Source organism: Corvus moneduloides, chromosome 21 (genome assembly GCF_009650955.1).
Source record: "Corvus moneduloides isolate bCorMon1 chromosome 21, bCorMon1.pri, whole genome shotgun sequence".
Taxonomy (NCBI): Eukaryota; Metazoa; Chordata; class Aves; order Passeriformes; family Corvidae; genus Corvus; species Corvus moneduloides.
In genome coordinates this window covers 3,856,419-3,875,531 of record NC_045496.1, presented here as the reverse complement: position 1 = coordinate 3,875,531, position 19,113 = coordinate 3,856,419, and the positions used below count along the sequence as shown (strand labels likewise).

Here is a 19,113-nt window from a genome sequence, read left to right as displayed (position 1 = left end):
GAGTTCCGGGGCTGGGGGGTCGCGGGGTGACCCCCGCCACACACGGGTGTGTCCCCAGGGCCACATGGCCCCCATCCCCCCCGAGCCGCCCCTTGGCCGCCGGGGCTGGCGCACGCTGCGGAGAAGCCGCGGGCATTGCGCAAGGCGGCCGCGCTCCAGCGGCCGGTGCGGCCGCGGCCCCCCGCTCCGAGGCTGTTTTGTTTGCTCAAAGCCTGTTTGCTCAGAGGCTGTTTTTGCTCTTCCCTTCCGCTCCACGTGATGCCTTGGGCCCAAAACTCGCCCTGCTCGGCGCGGAGACCGTGGCTCCTCCAGCATGACCGTCAGCTTGGCGCTGCGGGCGCTCGTGATGCTCCCGCTGGGGCTGTGCTGGCCGCCGCTCCCAGAGGTGAGTGTGACCTCCAGAACAGCCCTTCCAGGAACGCTTCGGTGTTTCTAAGAAAAGTTAAAAAAAAAAAAAAAAAAAAAAAAAAAAAAAAAAAAAAAAAAGAAGAGGAGACGACAGGATTCTAAGCCAAACTGCGTCCGAGCTCACTAATCACGAAGATAAAGCTGTTTCCTCTGGGTGGCTGTTGTGCAGCCCGTGCTTAGCGCGGAGTAAAGCCACGAGAACTTGGCTCTGGGACTTGCTGAGCTGTTTGCTGGCGTTCCTTCCAGGTTAGGTCCAGAGGAGGGATAGTCTTGTATCCATTTGTTTTTCGTGAAAAAAATGTAAAGCTCTTCTTCTTCTTGCAGAAATTCCTCAGCGCTTTGGATGTGGAAGATGTTCTCTCTTACTTTGGAACCAGCTCAGTGCCTGATGGTATGCAGGGCTCAAGTCCTTCTTCGGTTTAGAGCACATCTGTCAGTTGATTTCCAGTCCTGGGTGTTTGACAGTGCTGAGAACACTGATTAACAGCCCCTGGTCTGACAAGCATTTGGTGTTCTTGAGTCCCAGTGCAAGTGAGACAATCTGGGTTTCAGTGTGAGAGTGGCTGAAGAGCTGGGTCAGAGTGTAAAATCTGCTGAAGGAGATGTGTTCAATCTCTTTGCATATTTCTGCTGCAGTCCCCACTCTCTGCATTGGTGTTTTTCTATGATCTTCTGACAAAAGCTTTAGACTAAGGGTAACTTTAAATACTTGTTAATTTTTTTTTAAGATAAATGCACAAAGAGATTTGAATTCTAGGTCTGGATTGATGATAGTTCAGAATAAGGATATGTTTTGTAGTCTCAAATCCCTAAAGGAAGGATATTGTCTCCTTTTGAATTCACCTAGAGCTCATCCCAGTGTCTTTTTCTGGATTGTAATTCCCACTCAGTAATAGGTAAAATCTGCAGGAATGAAACTGTCTCAGCCTTTTTTAGATGAACTGTTCTCCTTAGTGAGAGAGCAAAAGCAGCAATAAATGCAGTGCTGTGTGTTCCCAGTCAGATTATCCTCACTTTGGAATACCCAAAAGCACAGGAATTCTCTGACTGTTGACACCATGACCCCAAGAGGCCACGGTTGGCGTTTGTAGGGTATTTTTCCTGGGGAGATAGACCTTACACTGGGGTTTTGTGTATCATCATTTCTCATAACTGCTCCCCTTGCTCTGATCTTGTTTCATTTCTTTCAGTACCTGAGTTCGTTGTGGCTGAGCCAACTTGCCCTTGTAAAGAAGAACATTTTGGGCTGAGGCCCTGTCGGGTCCAGCATTGCTCCATCCAGGCCTGGGGCCAGCTTTATGCCTTCGAATTTCTAGAGGACCACGCCCTCCTTTCCTCCTCCTTTGTGAGCAGCCAGGTGGTGAACTCTTCCTTTATTTTACTGAAGAGATTCCCAGGGAACTGCTTTGCAGGTGGAAAGCCCCTGCAGCCTCCTGGGGCCACGTGCAGGGTCACCTTCTGTGAAGGGCAGCTGGTGAGTATGAGCTGAAAGAGCCTTTGGAGGGTGGCAGCTTCATGCCCCAAACGTGTGAAGCATCCACTGAATGAATCTTTGCCATCTCCATGGATAGCAAATGTCTTTGAAAAAACTCAGAGGTGGAATTTAATCTCCTTTAGCAAGGACTCGTCACCGTGGGTGAGGAGAAGATTCACATCAGGCCAGTCAGGAGCAAAGATGTGGCTCTGCTGAGGGACCTTGGCTTCTCCAACCCTCACATCCTGTTCAAAAGTGCTGCAAGAGAGGCAAAGCCAGCGAGAGGTAACAGACATGGGGAGGGAGCCCTGCTGGAAGAGCTGTCTCCAGGGGGATTGCTTCCATGAGCTCAGAGGAAAAATTGGTGTTCACAAATACATGAGTAGACTCGAAAACATTTTTCACCTTGCTGAGGTGTGCCCAGTGTGTTTGATGTGGGTGGTTGTTATTTTGATAGCACAGGTGTGTTGTTAAAGCTGCTGACAGGTGGAAGACACCAACAGAAGTGGGAAACCCGAGCTGGCCCCTGGAGAAGGGGACTCACAGCTGTGTTATTGCAGCCTTTGGGGAAAGGGAGTGGATCTGTAGGATCTTTTATGGTGCTTTTGAACCTCCCCGTGCCCTTTTGTGCTGTTCAGCAGGGCGGGCTCCTCCTCGCCTGCAGAAGAGGGCTGAGGCAGCTGTCAAACATCTGGAGCTGATGGTGGTGGCAGGGCCAGATGTTTACTTGTACCACAAAGAGGACACAGAGCGATACGTCCTGGCCAACCTGAACATTGTGAGTGGCTCTGTGGTGCTGCCCCAGAGTGGGCTCCAGGCTGTGTCCCAGGCAGCACCTCTGGGAGGGCACTCTCAGGGTGGTTGGGGTCGCCTGTCCCTGGGGCAGAGCTCATGTGCAGGGCATTGCTCTGTGCTTCCCTAGGCACAAAATTCCCCAAATTCCCTTGCACAAGGAGCTGCATGAGTAAAAGAAGATCTTAGAGGATTTAAAACCCACATAGAAAATGTAGCTCTGAGTTTCATGACTAATGTTGCAACTCACATAAAGAGTTTTCTCACCCTGTTGCTTTCAGGGGGATTGAGCTAAATCCACTGAATCAATCTCATATTTTACATTTCAGTGTTTTATTTCTACTGCATAATTTTCATGTCTCCCTTTGCTATTATTAAGAACTTGGCTTGGCATTTTCAATGTGTGTACTGCAGAAAAAGTCCTTGGCTATGAAACTTTTCATGCAGATTCTTCTCTCTGCTTCAGAGTGTCTGACAAATCCAACCTCATCTCTCGACAGGTTTATTCACATTTGTATGTGTTAACATTTGCATATGTTAATGTTGTAGTTACCTTTGTAGTGAGTGCAGCCCAGTTCTTGGGGAACAGCGAGTGGGAATCCCCAAACCCCTTCTTTACTGACTCCTTTCTGTCTCTTCTCAGGGAGCAGAGCTGCTCAGAGATGCCTCACTGGGGGCTCATTTCAGGGTTCACCTCATGCAAATGCTGGTTTTGAGAGAGCCAGAGGTAAGGAGAGGGCTGTGTTTGAGTGTTGTCCAAGCTCAAAGCTGTTTGGAATGTGCCAACGTGTGCCTTCCCTCCAGGCAGAGCTGAACATCACAACCAACATCACCTCCTCCCTCATCAGCGTCTGTGAGTGGAGCAAGAGGGTGAACCCCCAGAACGACTCTGACCCCCAGCATGCTGACATTGTCCTCTACATCACCAGGTGCTGAGCTCCCTGCCCTGGGAGGGACTGGGAAATAGGATTAGGTCATTTCATTCAGTTCTGCTTGTCTGAGGACATCTGGATTTTTTAATGGGGAATCATCATAAATTTTGAGCAGTGGGCACTTGTGGGACCCTATTGCTGCCATCTTGCCCCAGGGAACTCCATGTGTCAAAAGAAAGGTAGCTGGATTCCAGACCAGGAAAGCTCAGATCAATTCAGCTGAATGCCTAAACCTGACTTTCCTTGCTGTGGGGGTTCTTTGCTCTTTCCTCTCTGTGTCTCCCTTACTTTAGGTTTGACCTGGAGCTGCCTGATGGGAACAAGGAGCTTCGTGGAGTGACTCAGTTAGGGGGAGCGTGCTCCTCCTTCTGGAGCTGTGTGATTACCCAGGACACTGGCTTTGACCTTGGAGTCACCATAGCCCATGAGATTGGGCACAGGTCAGTAGGAAACTGCCAGAGCAGCTCAGGAGGTTTTATTCAGGTAAACACATCCTCCAGTTCAAGGAAAAAAGCAAAAGGAACTCTTGACATAAAAGGGAATTCCCCATAGATTATTCTAAACCTTTTGGTCATGGTCATGGATTATTTTGGAAAGAGTTCCTTGCATTTCTTGCATTCCTGCAAGCTCTGTGACAATTAGAAGCTGCAAAGAGGAGAGAAGCCCTTTGTGACAACAGTAGAAGGAAGGGCTGCAGAGGGAGCTCAGTCCTTGCTTAGAGAAGAGAGGCTCTGAGGGAATGCAGCCTCTGGGTTTCTTCTCCTCAGGGCTCTGTGCTGCTTCTGTTACAGCCTTGGAATTGCCCACGATGGCGAGGGAAATCTGTGCAGCAGCAGTGGTTACATCATGGGCTCAGCAGGAAACCACAACAGCATCGACCTCACCTGGTCTCCGTGCAGTCGGGAGCAGTTCCTGGCCCTTGTCAGGTAAGGGAATGGTTGAGTTCTTCAGTTCCCTGTGCTGGGAGCTTAGGAGAGAAAACCTCAAAGAATAAAAAAAAAAAATTACTGAAAAATGAGGAACAGTGAAAAGCTTGGGGGTTGTTTATCTCTTAGCACTTGTTGCTGAGGTTAAACCCAGTTTTTGCTTCGTGTAGCTGGAAGTGGCTTTGGTTGGTGCCTGACGTGCCTGGGCTGGGGTGGATTTCTCAGACACTGGCTCAGCCTGCACATTTTATTTACACCATCAGAGCATCCAGGCTCAGACAGGCACTGCAGGCTGTGTGCTGGCTGGGTGCAGGACAGGAATGGGATAGAACTCCAGCAGCAGGGAACTCTGAGCATCTCCAGGCAGCTGCTGCAACTAAATCCATCCCAGCCCACAGCGAGCATGTGTTGTCTGGGAAAGCAGCAGCCAACTCCCAGAGTGAAACTCAGCACAAGTTTGCAAACATGTCATTGTCCTCACTACCCACAGCTGGGAAAGTGATATTCCTCATGTTTCTATCAGTACAGGCCAAACAAGCTGCTTGAATGACCTGCCGGACATGGACGGCAGCATCCCGGGGTGGAAGCCTGGCTTGTACTACGGAGCAGATGAGCAATGTAAAATAGCCTTTGGGAGTGTGGCCACAGCTTGCACCTTTGCTGACAGCAATGTTGTAGGTAGAAAGTTTGTCTGTCTTGCTAAGGGCAGCAGGGAAACAGTCAGGAGCCAAAATTCGGGGAAAAGGGGCTGGCAGCATTTTTATTCTGACAGGATTGAAGGTGCTTTTCTGCCACAGATTTCTTGGCAAGGCTTTAAAAACGTTTCCCTTCTTTCCATCACTTCCTTCCTCCACATAAATCTCCTGTAAGGTTTGCACAGTTGGGTGCTGTTGTGCACAGCTGGCCTGGCAGTGCTGGGTGCACCCACCCAGGGTCCTGCCTTGGGGAGTTCTTGTTCACTGGATTCCTCCAGCTTCCCCGCCACAGCTCAAATCCCTTTGTCTGGGAAACACAGCGTGTTTAATAGCTGCCATCTGGACATGTTTTGTTAATGAGGAAACACTAAGGTGGGTGAAACTTTAATTGCTTCAGTTGATCATCTTCCAGCATTACAGCTGGTGATCACTACAGTGATGGTCTTTTGACTTGCCCACAGCTTTTGCCCAATAGCAGGAAAAATGAGGGAACTTGCACTGTTGGGTGTCTGTGAGAAAAGCTGGGACATGCACTATTTAGACTTTTGGGGCTGCTGTGTTGTTGAGCCTGACTCCCTGATTTTCTTGTCACACCAGGACATCTGTAAAGTTCTCTCATGCCATGTACAACCGGCAGACAAATCCAGCTGTACTCGGCTTCTGGTTCCCCTCCTGGATGGAACTGAGTGTGGGATCAACAAGGTAAGGAGGCTCCCACCAGCAGTGGGTGTGGTGCTGTGGAGCTCAGACAGCGAAGCTTTGTCAGTGTCTGGAGGGTACCTGGCACTCGCTGCCCCTTGGCCAGGGAGCTAAAACCAGTCACAACCTGGTACCATTATGTCCTGATCGTGCTGTTTCCACCTTGTCTTTATCTCTGGAGTTGCTTCGCAGTTCTATAGCCTGATATCTGAGCTCTCCTTCAACTTGAAATGACCTGCCTGCTCTGTTTTTTAACCCCAACCTCATGTTAGACCCTAATTAGGCATGGGACTTCTCAACCTCTAGCGAGAAGCTGCCTCATTCACCTTGGGATTCTCCGTTACTGGGCTGCCAAAGATGGGGACTTGTGCCAACCAAAAGGTTGGCCCTGCTGGGTTCACTGCTGCCAGTTCTCTGTGTTCTTGTGTGTTCTTGGTCCTAGTGGTGCTCCAAGGGTCAGTGCAGCTCTCTGGAGGAGCTGAACCCCATGGCTGTGGTCCATGGGCACTGGTCTGCCTGGAGCCCCCTCTCCCCGTGCTCCCGCAGCTGCGGCGGGGGGGTCGTGGTGAGGCAGCGCTTCTGTAACAACCCCAGGTGAGAGTGGGGACCTGGCTGTCCTCAGGGTCTCGGGGCTGAGTCTTCCTCTTTGCTGGGGACAATCCTGCCTCTGTTGAGGAATTCTGTCATTTCCAGGCCTGCTTTTGGGGGGCAGGAGTGCCACGGTGCCAGCGTGCAAGCAGAGATGTGCAATACACAGGTAATGGAGCTCGACATCATCTGAACTTCTCTTTGAACCTTTTGAGGGCTGTGTGTTTTGTGACTGTCCTTCCCACAGCTGGCTGTTCTGGGAAAGAGGACTAAAGATCTGGTGTACAGCCTCCATCTGTCTGACAGCACGAGAGGTATTTGTGCCACTGAAGGCAGCAGGATTATTGGATAGCATTGTTCACATGTAATGAAGCATTTTCTCTATGCCCCCATAGCAGGACAGATGCTGAGAAAACAGTGACTCACAATGATGGTTTTCTTCAGAGGGACTTTCTTGTATGGTTCCTGTTTTCCTTATCTATTTATTTTGTATAAATAGCAAAGATATCAGCTTCCAAGCACAATTCTCTGCATATCCTGCAGCCTCCCTTTAAAGTGGTTTTCTTTCTTGGCATTGTGTGGGTGTTTTACTTAGCAGCCACTGCGTTTTGCCTTTAGCTAGAGGGTTAAATGCTGCTTGGGACCCTGTGCTCAGTCACTTCCTTTCCTTACACAACAATCTCTCTGGGATCCAGGCCTGTCTGATGACCCAGCAGGACTTCATGGCTGAACAGTGTGCAGCAACAAATTTAAAGCCACTGTACCTTGATGTAGAAACACCCTCCTTTTATACCTGGACGTCTGCTCTTGGCTTTGCCAAAGGTAAGGAGTGTCTGAAACCTCAGTTTGTGCAGGGAGTGCTCATGCACCTGTCTGTACTTTGGAGTTGAAAGGCTGTTCCACTGTTTTAGTTTTCACATGAAACCTGGGTACTCTCTGACAGATCATAGAATCCCAGATTGGTTTGGGTTGGAAGGGACCTTAAAACTCATCTCATCCCACCATGGCAGGGACACCTTCCACTATCCCAGGTTGCTCCAAGCCCTATCCAACCTGGCCTTGGACACTGCCAGGGATGGGAGTCCACAACTTCTCTGGGCTTTTTCCCATTGCTGATGAGCAGCCACGTGCCTTCCTGAAAGAGTAACTCCTTCCTTGTGCCTGCTGCTCCAGGGGACCTGCTCTGCAAGCACATGTGCAGGGCCGTGGGGAAGGAGTTCATGGTGAGCCGCGGGGACAATTTCCTGGATGGAACCAGGTGTGAGCAGGATGACACGGAGCACCACGGGGATCTCCATCTGTGTGTGATGGGGAGATGCAGAGTAAGTGACTGGGGAGTCCAGGTGAACCCCTGACAGGTGATCTGCACCAAAGGAGTCAGGGGAAATCGTGCTAGGAAAAAACACAGTGCCCCAAACAACAGAGCGAGCTCTTCTCAGAAGAGAGTTTTGTTCTTGGTGTGTTGGATGGAGTCCAAAAATCTACTGATCTGTCTGTGCATCCAATGCCCTCTAGATAAGACATTCTGCTAATTATGCAGTAAACACACAGGGCTATTCACCCCTAAGCCAAGAAGCAAATTGGTTTATGTGTTGGTGGAGGAGACGTCATGAGCTGCTCAGTTTGCCAGCTGTAATTAGCCCCACAAAATGTCTTGGAGGCAAGTTCCATGACTTGAATTACTGGGCCAGTGGCAAGATAAGGAGCAAAACCTGGGGATCACAAGTCGACAGATTGATTTTTGGAATATCACTGATCAAAACTGGAGTTTTTTTCCTGGGTTGGACCTGAGGAAGGCATTCTTTCCCGATGACCTTGGATACAACTCCCCCGCGCCGTCTGCATTTTAGGAACTGCTCGGAGCTGACCCGGCTGGATGTTTTCTGTTGTTTCTTTACATTCCCAGAATACTCTTTGTAAATTTTATGTTTTTCTCATTATCCTCGTGCTCACCGTGTTTTGTGAAGTGTTTCCCCCCATGAACAGCAGAGGGTGTAGGCACAACCTGTTCTGATTTTGGCTGTTTTATTGGCAGCAGTGATAAATATGCATGTTATGGCAGCTTCCAAAGCCTGGGATCAGTGCCTCCAGCATAAATTCAGCAGTTGCATATGTTTTGCTGTTAAGCCTGCTGAGATCCTCCTGTAGCTTTGTGTAAATTAGTCTTGTTCGTGGGAATGGGGATAGAATCTCTCTTCTGAGTTCCATGGGACTGAAGGATGTGAGCTAGGTTTGGCTTTAGGAGTTTGGGGAGCTAAAGATTCCTTCAGAACCTGCCATTCATGTTTACTGTCCCCCTGGGCTTTTGTTTTTTTCCTCCCTCCCTCCCTCCCTCCAGAAAGAGTTCATAGAAGAGAGCACAGAGCTTTGGGTTTAGGTCACAGGAGAGATCTTTTTGGGCTGCTTCTTATGGGAAAGAAAATGTCACAGTTACTGAGAGCTGTGCTCTCAGCTAAGACCTCCCAGTCCCTGGCTTTGCACGCTGCTGCCCAGTGGTAGGTCTAGGTACAAACTGCATCTCTTTCTTCAATGTCTTCCTAAACCCAAATTGCAAAGGGAAAGGGCAGTTTCAGGAATTCAGGCAATGTTGCTTTTGCTCACTTGTTTTCTCAGAGCAGGCCAGGCTGACAGACTCTCCCCTCTGCTCAGGCATTCGGGTGTGACGGCCAGATGGGCTCCAGGAAGGTCATGGATCCCTGCAAGGTCTGTGGGGGTGATAACTCCACTTGCACCCAAGTGAGTGGATCCTACACAGAAGGAAAAGCTCAAGGTGTGTAGCCCTCCCCCTCAGGCTCTGCATTGTGCTGCTGTTTGTGTGCAGAGTCAGTGTTCACAATCTTCTGTATGTGACTTCTCCCTTCTGCTTCTGCTTGATTTTATTTTATGGAGGATATGGAGATGGATTTTGGGTGGTCCAATGGAGTGAGGTAGCTCTCGTGTAGGCAGAGTGCTTTTTTGGTCAGAATTCTCTGGATGTGGATCAGAAATGTAACTGTTTGGGAAGCCCAGCAAATTGTTGGGAGCTGGGGGTGATATCAGATCACAGAATCATAAATATCCTGAGCTGGAAGGGATCCACAAGGATCATTGGGTCCAACTCCTGGCCCTGCACAGGACAGCCCAACAATCCCACCACATCCCTGAGGGTGTTGTTTGTGCTTCCTGAGATGTTCAATGTCCATTTGGGAACTGGCCTGGCTCTTGCAGTCTCACCTTGAGATATTAGCAGAAAACCTAAAAAGAACCACAGAAAGGTGAGAACAGGACACAGAATCCAGCTCAGTTGTGTTTGCTATGTCACCGTCACCGTCTTCAAGCTGAGGAGCAGGGTCAGTGTGAATTCAGGAGTTGAGCTGCAATCTCTAGCCTTCCCAACAGAGGTTCAGTGCTGGAAGGTGACCACATCTTCCTCCTTTCCACCCTTCCAGAGTATGTGACATTTCTGTCCCTGCCCTACAACACCACCTCAGTCCATGTTGCCAACAGGAGGCCTCTCTTCACACACCTGGGTGAGTGGAATGAAAAGGAGAGGAGGGGATGCAGGCAGGGCTGAAAGGAGCTTGTGCCAACAAAGAAATGGAATTCTTGGTGCTGCATGTTGCTCGTGGGATGCTCTCCAGTGGGAAGCTGCAGAAGACACGCTCCTTGGGATGCCCAACTTGGGCCAAACTGGTTCCTACCAAGTGGGCAGCCAGTAGCTGCCAGCACCAGGGGATCCTGGTGACCACACCTTGTCTCTTAACATCACTGCTCCTCCAGCTGTGAAGGTTAAAGGCGAGTACGTGGTGGCTGGAAAAGGAAAAATCTCACAGAATGTCACCTACCCGTCAGTTCTGGAGGACAACCAGATCAAATACCAAGTGTTTCTCACCAAGGACAACCTGCCAAGCCTGGAGGAGATCCATGTGGATGGGCCAACGCAGGAAGAAATTGAAATACAGGTACATTAAAGCAGCAGAGCTGGAAGGGGGCCAGGCAGAAGTGGGCAGGTTTGGGTGGCTTTGCTGCAGAACCCAGGTGTGGTGGATTCAGGTGACTTTGTGTCCAAGGCTGGGGGAGATGGTGTTCACTGGGGAGCGATAGTATTGCTTTTCTGGGGAATGGCTGGGGCTTCCTGCAGGCTTCCTGCAGGTCTGGGGGTGATTGTGTGGGGGAAACCCACACCGAGTTAAACCTTCTGCTTGGTTTAATCATTTTCAGTGCCCAGAATTCACAGGGTGAGTGCTCTGACTGCATCTGCCCGGGGCTGAGGCATTGCAGTGAGGCTCAGGGTTGGATGGAAAGAAGGGGGATTGGGTGCTCCTTCCTCCATCCTAAGGAATAAATCCAAGTTTTCTTGTGCATTGACCACAGTTTTTCCTTGTCCAGGTCTACAGGAGGTACACAAAAGAATATGGCAATGTCACCAACCCAGACATCACCTTCAGCTACTTCGTCCCCAGGGAGAACCTGACCTATGTGTGGATTCCTCAGCAGGGCCCATGTTCAGTGACCTGTGGGGAAGGTGAGGCAGCAGGACTCAGTCTTCCCTTTTTATGGAGACTTCTGGTTTGGTCTGAACTGAATTTAAAAGCAGAGTGCTGGAAATGATTGCTGCAGTTGCCGGTGTTAAACTGAACCAAAGAAAAACGTGGTGGAGCTTTTGAATTAAATGAACAAATCAGCAAATGGGCTGAATCCTCAGAATGATACTGAAAATGTTTGATCATGGAGAGGATTTTTAGACAGGTTTTAACTGAACTCTTGGTTTTAAGACTAAATAATTTTCTCAGATTTTTCAAAGTTCTTGAAGACTGTAATCTGAAGTTGGCTAAACATCAGAAGTCTGAGACCAAAGGGGTATCTGGTATCTAACTAAAGCCTCAGAGCTAATTATGAAACTTCCTTCTTAGAATTCTATTCCTGTGCCATGGCTAATCCTTTCTGTCTCCCTAAAGGAATCATAATGCAGATTGTAACAGTTCACTCTGATAGATGGCCTGACATCTCGTTTACCAGATAATTCAGATGACACTGTCAGGCCTCTCAAGACTTCTGTGACGAGGATTTAGAAAATGCATTAATGAATATTTATGGAAGTCAATCTATACAACTAGTTATGCCTGGAGAGCTTTTCTCCAGCAAATCCCCCAGGTGAACTGAAGTAAAGAGCTCAGAATGCTCCAGAGCCTCCAGCTAATGCAATCACAAACAGAAAAAAAAAAAAAAAAGAGAAAGTCAGGACTTAAAATAACAGAAAGTTGAGAATCTGGGCTGGAATTGCACCTTGAGAGCTGTAAGTGGTGCACAGGCCCTCCTTAGCAATGGTCATTATTTGAAAACAAGGAGGGTGGAGCAAAGAGAAGGTTGCTGATTGATTCTGGACATTTGGTGCTCAGGGCTCTCATGCTGCCTGAGATTCAGGAATGCCTGGCTCTCCTGTAGCCCAGTCCTTGAAAGGAGACTCCTTTTAGCTTTGCTTGTAATTTCTTTGAGTCTGACTTTTCATCTGCTTTGCTTTTTAGGTTCGTTATCGTTACAAATCTTCTTTAGAGCTGTAGCTTATGAATATTTCATTCCTTGCCTGCTGCAGGCACTGGAAGTCTCCAGTTTCTCTGCCAGCACCTCTAGCCTGGTTTTGGCTGTTGATGATGCCTTTGAGGAGGTTGGTGCTGTCTGAGCACAAAGGCTGTGTGATGATATTACCTGGTCACTTCTACACTATGGCATTTAAAACCAGCTCCTCCTAGAGCTTATTTGCTGTCCCTCATCAGTCAGATCATTAGAAATAATTTGTTCCAAATTATGGTTGATATCCTTGTTCTTTCAAACAGCCAGTTTAGGGCAGCCCTTCCATTTTGGGGATTATCAATCAAACTTCTCCTCTGCTGGGGTGCTCACCTTGGAAAATCACTTTAAAACTCTTGAGGGAGGTTATGTCACAAAGAAGGGGTTTGTGTGTTTACAGAAGTCTGTATTCCCACACACCCCATTTTCTTACACAGGTGATTGAGTGAAGCAAAATCTTTGCATCTTCCTACCATAGCAGAGGGGAGCTGTTCACTCTGGTTATAACTTCATTTCCTTTTCCTTTTGTATCCCAGGGGTGCTCCCAGTGGTTCATGTGTGCTTTGATCAGACCAGGAATGAAGTAGCAGAGGATCAGTGGTGTCTGGAGCTGCCCCAGCCCCTCCCAGAGCACAAGCCCTGTGCCATGGAGCCGTGCCTGTACAGGTTGGTGTTCCTGGGAGCTCAGCTGAATTCCTGCTTTTCTCTGCCACTTAACCCAGGCTCTGCACTGGTGTTGTGCAAGGTGGAAAAAAGAGAGAAGTATGAAGTGGTTTCCTCATAATTACAATGGGGTAGCAGATCCCAAGCCATGTTCTGTCTTTCCTGGTCCCATGAGGTAATTGAGATGTCAGCTGAAGGATTGGGAAATAGTCCTTCCAATGTTTTACAGTAATCTGCTAAATGGAGATACTCTGAGGGCATGGCCAGAAGGAGATGGCTCTCACATCCTCTCCAAGATGGTGCCAACAAAGAGGGTTGACCCTTGTGTTGTTTATTCTGGAAGGAGGACCAAGGGCCAAGCCTGCCCAGACACTGCCCTCACAGACATTTTAGTGTTCAATCAAAAGTGATCACACTGTGAACTATAGCTCCTTACCTTAGGTGCTTTTAGTCCTTGAAAGCTGTCAGTGAAAGGACTTAAACTGTCCTCTCAGTCACATCCAGACAAAGCTCTTGAAACAGAGAAGCTGAATCCTCTGCATGACCCATTTCTGTAACCAGTGTCCCAAGTAATGAACCTCCCTGATCCAGGTGGGAAACAGAGCGATGCCATTGCCTCCCATTTAGGTGGAAGATGTCTCAGAGAGATGAATGCTCTGCTGTCTGTGGGACTGGAGTTGCCCAGCAGAACCTGACCTGTGTGCAGTTCCATGATGGCCTGGAGACTGTGGTGGATGACAGCTTGTGCCCAGCAGAAGAAAAACCCCTCTCCCTTGTGCCATGTGTGGTCAATGTGTGCCCTTTGGGCTGGGACAAAGTGAGTTTGCTGGCTTGGCTTTTCAGGAACCTCACTGTGAGCTTTGCGCTTTTATCCACCAGTTAAGAACCACCAGCTTACTCCTGGAGCCCGGAGGGTGGTTTGCACCACTGCTCTGCCCAGTTAAAGCTTCATCCTGTCACTTTAGGCAGCTCCATCCCTCTTTAATTAAGCTGCTGGATGCCTCAGTTCATCATGGTGGTTTGTTTAGGGCAGCTGTTTTTTGCTCTGTTCTGAGGAGGAAGATGCACACTTACTTCAGCCTCTGGAGTCACCTGGGCACATCCAGCTGGAAAATCGGACTGTGTATGTCTGGAGCCCTGTAGCTGGGGAGTGTTCTGTCTCCTGTGGTAGAGGTGAGGCCTTTCTGTGCTGCAGGGAAATGTTGCTTGGCTCTAGGTGTGATTTCAGTGCCTGGGAGCCTCGGGGACCTGATCTTTCCCCCTCTACAGTTCTAAGTGTAGCTGTGTTCACAATTATTTTGGAAGGGGCAAGGAGGCCTGGCTCAGACAGAACAATTTAGAGGGTGGTCTGGCTGCTGCTGTGCTTCAGAGCTGGGGTGATGAGTGCAGTAAGAGTGCCATGGCTTGGGCAGAGTTTGCTTGGTTTGTACACACAGATGTGACACTTCTGACTTACTTTCAACCCTTGCACATCCAAACCACGCAGTCAGATTGCTTCCCTTCCTAGGTAAGGCTCAGCTGCACTATGTTTGTGTGGCTTTTGACACCAAAGAAGAAACCCAGGAGGAAAACTGTCAGCCAGTGCCAAAGCCAGAGAGCAGGGTGGAAGTCTGTGATCTCAACCCCTGCCCACCAAGGTAAAGCAGTTACCAGGAGACAACGAGCCAGTGAGGGGTCTTCCTTCCTCTCTCTGTCTCCAGGGACATGGTAAAGGAAGGGTCAAGCTGCTCTCCCCTTCTTTGGAAGCAAAGCCAGCTGCAAAAACTGTAGCACTGCTCCATATCAGCAAACTCAGAGTTTTTCCTGGGCTGGTACATCTCAGCAGAAATTAGGTGTAGTCCTCAGAGTCTGACTCCAGAGAAAAACCAAAAACCTCTCGATCCCTTATTACTCTGGGAAGCAGGAACAAATCCATAGCTACAAAAGGTGGTGACACATTTGCCAGCTGTACAGTTTCCACAGAGCATCAAGGAAAGTAGCAAGAATTAAATACTCTCAGAATCTGGAATAGCTGCTCTGAAAACTGAAGGAAATGGATTGCACTTTCCTTAGGATTTGTGGTGAGCTTGCCCTGCCCTATTTGCTGTGGGACTGGAAAGCTACTGGAACTTTTTTTACAGGATGCCACTCCCAGGGCCTCTGGGTCTGATCCTGATCTGAGGGTTCAGTGGTGTGTGTGTTTTGGAGGGAGATAAGATTCTTTCTGCAGTTAAGCCTGTGTGTGTCACCCTGGGGAGGGCGGTGATGGACACAGAGGAAGATTCGGTGTGGATTTGAAATCTGTGGGCTCCTGGCAAAACAGGAATGCCCTCTATATCCAACTCCAAACCTGCTCCAGGCTGCATTCCAAGTACCACAGAGAGTGTGAGGCAGAGAGTGAAGAAGGATTGAAGAGTGAGGGAGCTGCATTGCATTTTCTGCAGTGAGAGACAGGGTGGGGATTCATCACTAACTCACTTTTTCTCCTCCCTGCCCTGCCAGGTGGAAGGTAACCCCAGCTGGGCCCTGCTCCTCCAGCTGTGGGCTGGGCTTAGCAGTGCAGCTGGTCACCTGTGTGCAGATCCTCCACGGCCAGGAGGTCTTGCAGGAGGAACATTTGTGTCCTGTGGCAGAGAAGCCCCTCACCAGTGTCCCCTGTGTCATCCGAACGTGCTCTTACGAGTGGAGCTTCAGCGAGTGGTCAGAGGTACCTGCTCCCCTTCAGTTTTCCAGCTCTTCCCTTCCCTGGAGGCTACAGGGGAGAAGTACAACTTCTGCCTTGTCTGTTGGCTTCCCACAGAAATGCTAAACTGTTTCCAAGGATGTTTTCCGTCCTTTCCACTGCCCTGTGTTTAGCAGCCGTAGGTTTGCTTCCCACCTTCCTCAGCTAAAGTTTTGGCTGCAGCCTAGAAATGGTTTTGGCATGTTTTCTCCTGGAATGCAGATATTTTGGGACTTTTTTAGGAAGTGGTTCTGCAATTTAAATATATAGTTTGGAAGATCCCCTGGAAGGTGGGGCATCTTAGAGCTGATGGAACAAGAGCACTGACAGGGCAAGTGGCAGAAGAACATCAGTGAATCCCTCCAGATCGTGCCTGAGCCTATCAATGCATTTATTTCCAAATACCAGCTGGAATGCAGGGACAAAAGCAGTTCTGTGGGTTTGTTCCTCTGCAGTGTTCAACATCCTGTGGGAATGGCATTCAGACCAGGCAGGATTTCTGCCTCAGCTCTCTGACCCACAAGCCCGTGAACCCCCTTTTCTGCCGGCGCTTCCCCAAGGCCATCGTGGTGCGTGGCTGCTCCGCAGGGCCCTGTCCTGAGCAGGAGGGACCCGTGTCCCCTGGGGCAGAGCTGCAGCCAGTGACACCAGCCACACACCTGACAGGAGCTGCAGCTGGCACAGACCACAGACACAAGGACCTGGATGTCCCTCTATCTGCTGGGCCCCAGGAGCCGACAAAGCCTGGTGGAGGTGAGGAGGACACGGCCAAAAGGTGCTTCCTGTGTGCAGCTGGGCTGTGGTGATCCTGCTGCCAGCCAGGGACAGCAGCATGGGAGGGAATACATGTGGCTGGGAGGGAAACCCTGCTGTTCCAGCATGTCCATGGTACCTGAGCTAGGAGCAATGCCTTGCTTCCCTGTGCTTCCCAAACCTGACTTGGGAGCCTGTGGGACAGCAGCTCAAGGCTTCAGGGAGTGTTTAGACAACACTCTCAGGCACATGGTGTTATTCCTGGGGCAGTCCTGTGCAGGGCCAGGAGTTGGACTCCATGATCCTTGTGGGTCCCTTCCAACTCAGGATGTTCTGTGGTTCTGGGATTCTGGGATTCTATGACTCTTCCAGTGCTTTACCCAGAAGATGTGACTTTGTTCATTGTGCCACGGAGGGAATTGCCTTCCTGTAATTCCTTCTGGGTGTGTTTCTCACCTGTCTCTGCTGTCCAGGTGTGTGTGGAAACCTCTTTCTCAATGCCAGTGGGATCATCAACATGACAGGCATGGAGAGCAGGGACTGCACGGTGGCCATCGGGCGTCCCCTGAGGGAGGAGATCTCAGTGACCATCCTGGAGAGCTCCCTCAACTGCACTGCAGGTACTGCCTGGAGCTCTGGGATCCAGCCTGGCCCTCTGGCAAATCTGCACCTCTTCTGGTGCCCTGAAAAATTCTGGTTGCCTCAGAGCCTGTGTAATCTCTGAAACCATTTCACTGATTTTTTCTGTTCCACCAAGTTGTTGCCAGATGGAACAAAATGAAGATGCTGCTTGTCCTCCCCTCACACAGTGGCTTCTTACCTGTTCTGTTGATAGATATGAGATGAAAGGAACTTATGGGGTTAAAGAAGCTGCTTGTTTTGGCCTGTTATAAAACCAATGTACCCTCTAGCTGGAATCAGCACAGTTAGATTAGTTAACTGGCCTGTTCTCATGACAGATTTTGATAAGATAGAAACAAGATGCAGAAATTACTTGATTCCAGACCTGTATAAGAGAGACTGGCTTTTACTTCAAATAAAAGTGTTTCTAGGCCCTGTGCTCATCTGTTCCAGGTGAGGTCCTGCTGTTTTCTGGGCGAATGATGTGGCGGACAGGCTGCAGGAAGCTCCCTCTGTCACTGATAAATTCCAGAACCAACACACTGATTGTGAAACAGCGTGTTGTGCTGCCAGGAAACGGGGTCATTCTGCAGTACAGCAGCAGAACTGCAGCCAAAAAGTATTACCAAGGTACTGTACTGAGAGCTTTGCTCTTGCTGTAGATTAAGGCCCACAGAGTTCCATGAATGGTGGTTGCCTATGGAAATCTATGGAAACCTTGCTTCATTTTTAGCAACTCACAAACCCCTTCTTGAGGAGTGTTGGAATTGGTATTAATTGTGGGCTACCCCTTTGTTTTAAAGGCAAACCCCAGACAGGTGTTTGCTGATGCTTGGAGGTTCCCAGATAAAAATCCCTAGAGAAACTCTTCTGCCTGTGTTTAATTTAAATGATTTCCTTCTTGGAGATGCTGGATACTTCTCTAAACCATCTTCTCTTCTCCCTTTGCTCTGTCAGACTGTGACCAGCAGCTGTTTGGCCCCCAGGGTGAAGTAGTGAATCCTGTGCAGTTGCCTGATCAGAGGCAAGAGGTCGTGTGTCGGACCTTCATCACGGTGGCTCCGCGGCAGCGCATCTCCATCCGTGCCCTGAACACTGACCTGGGCCCTGAAGGCAACCAGACACACTTCAACTATATCCTGGTGAGGAGGCAGGAACCTCACTGGAATGATTTGGATGGGAACAAACCCATCCCCTTTAGAGATTTCCACCCAGATGCACAGTTCAGTCACAAATCAGGGACTCTGATCTCTGTTGTGTAAATGTAGATGGGAATGAGAATTTCTGATACCTACTGTATTTCTTCTAACCTTTGTAGCACAGCTTTTCCCTGAGTGATCAATCTGCAAGTCTCCAGTATTTTTTTTTTTTTTTTTGGTATTTATTTCATCTGTAGCCTGCTGAGATAAAATGGTTTGGTTTTTCCCCTTGCAGGTCCGAGATGTCAGCACCATGAAGACCGTGGTGTTCCATGGGAAGCAGCAATTCCTGTGGCAGTCAACAGGAAGCCAAGCTGAAATTGAATTCCATGAAAACGTTAAGGATCATAGAACCCATTTCTGGGCTGAATATCACGCTATTGAGCCCAAATAAAAGGGGCCAGAGCTACTGCACTGCCCAGTTAGTCACTGCTGCCTGCTCACTGCACACATTTAATCTTCTTGCAACTTCTTCCTCATCTGTTGAGTAGGAACAATATCTGCTGACTCCTTTGGGATCTCTGCATTGATAAAGATCATACAAAAGATGTGTAACCCCCAAATATTTAGCAAATCTTTCTCATACGGAGTTTCTGTCTGATTTGGTTGGCATTAATGCAGTTGACATGTCTGCAGGGGGTGACTTGGGCACTGGAGTGTCAGGGTGGGTCCTGCCTCTGTAATGTGGTGGGACCTTTTAGGAGAGTCATTTAATTTCTTGGTGGCCCAGTATAAACCTCCGTACACCACCAGTTACGTTTTAGCCCTTAAATTCACTCTCTTGCAGTGTAAATTCCCCTCAAAATTGAGGCACAGTGAAACTGTGGAATGGAATGAAGAAGGCAAAGATGAGCTGCCAGCACAAGGAGATGTGTGGGGAGGGCAGTGCCACCCTAGGACAGGTCACTCAAAGCTTGAATGTGTTCAGGAGTTGGCTGAGCTGAGGCACTGCTGGCCTGGGCAAGCCCTGGTGACAGCTGGCTTTATATGGGAGGACTAAATGACATCCTGAAGCGCCTCCCCAGCCACCCTTTCTGTGGCTGTACTATTGCCTATCTGACAGTGATACCAGTACTTCTTTTCTATGAGAAAATAAAAGAATTCTGTCTCTTAAT

At 49.1% G+C, this 19,113-nt stretch overlaps 1 protein-coding gene across 4 annotated transcripts; it reads left to right on the top strand.

The window, feature by feature from the left end:
* The first annotated feature begins 9 nt into the window (after positions 1-9).
* On the top strand, positions 10-19,112 carry ADAMTS13 (ADAM metallopeptidase with thrombospondin type 1 motif 13). Of its 4 annotated transcripts, none has more exons than XM_032131283.1 (29): positions 10-385; positions 733-799; positions 1,599-1,882; positions 2,026-2,167; positions 2,524-2,660; positions 3,318-3,401; positions 3,479-3,603; positions 3,900-4,046; positions 4,398-4,532; positions 5,056-5,206; positions 5,825-5,929; positions 6,369-6,520; positions 6,620-6,683; positions 7,210-7,336; positions 7,688-7,836; positions 9,164-9,284; positions 9,943-10,023; positions 10,274-10,455; positions 10,883-11,018; positions 12,598-12,727; positions 13,352-13,541; positions 13,780-13,897; positions 14,232-14,361; positions 15,206-15,410; positions 15,881-16,178; positions 16,652-16,798; positions 17,253-17,429; positions 17,757-17,941; positions 18,234-18,583. In XM_032131283.1, the coding sequence occupies exons 1-29, from the start codon at positions 314-316 to the stop codon at positions 18,390-18,392; spliced, it is 4,200 nt and encodes a 1,399-aa protein (XP_031987174.1). In that variant the 5' UTR covers positions 10-313; the 3' UTR covers positions 18,393-18,583. The 4 variants fall into 4 exon arrangements, with proteins under 4 accessions (XP_031987174.1, XP_031987175.1, XP_031987173.1 ...); XM_032131284.1 differs by having other exon boundaries at positions 2,521-2,660; positions 13,783-13,897; XM_032131282.1 differs by having other exon boundaries at positions 11-385; positions 2,521-2,660.
* Position 19,113: the final 1 nt, after the last annotated feature.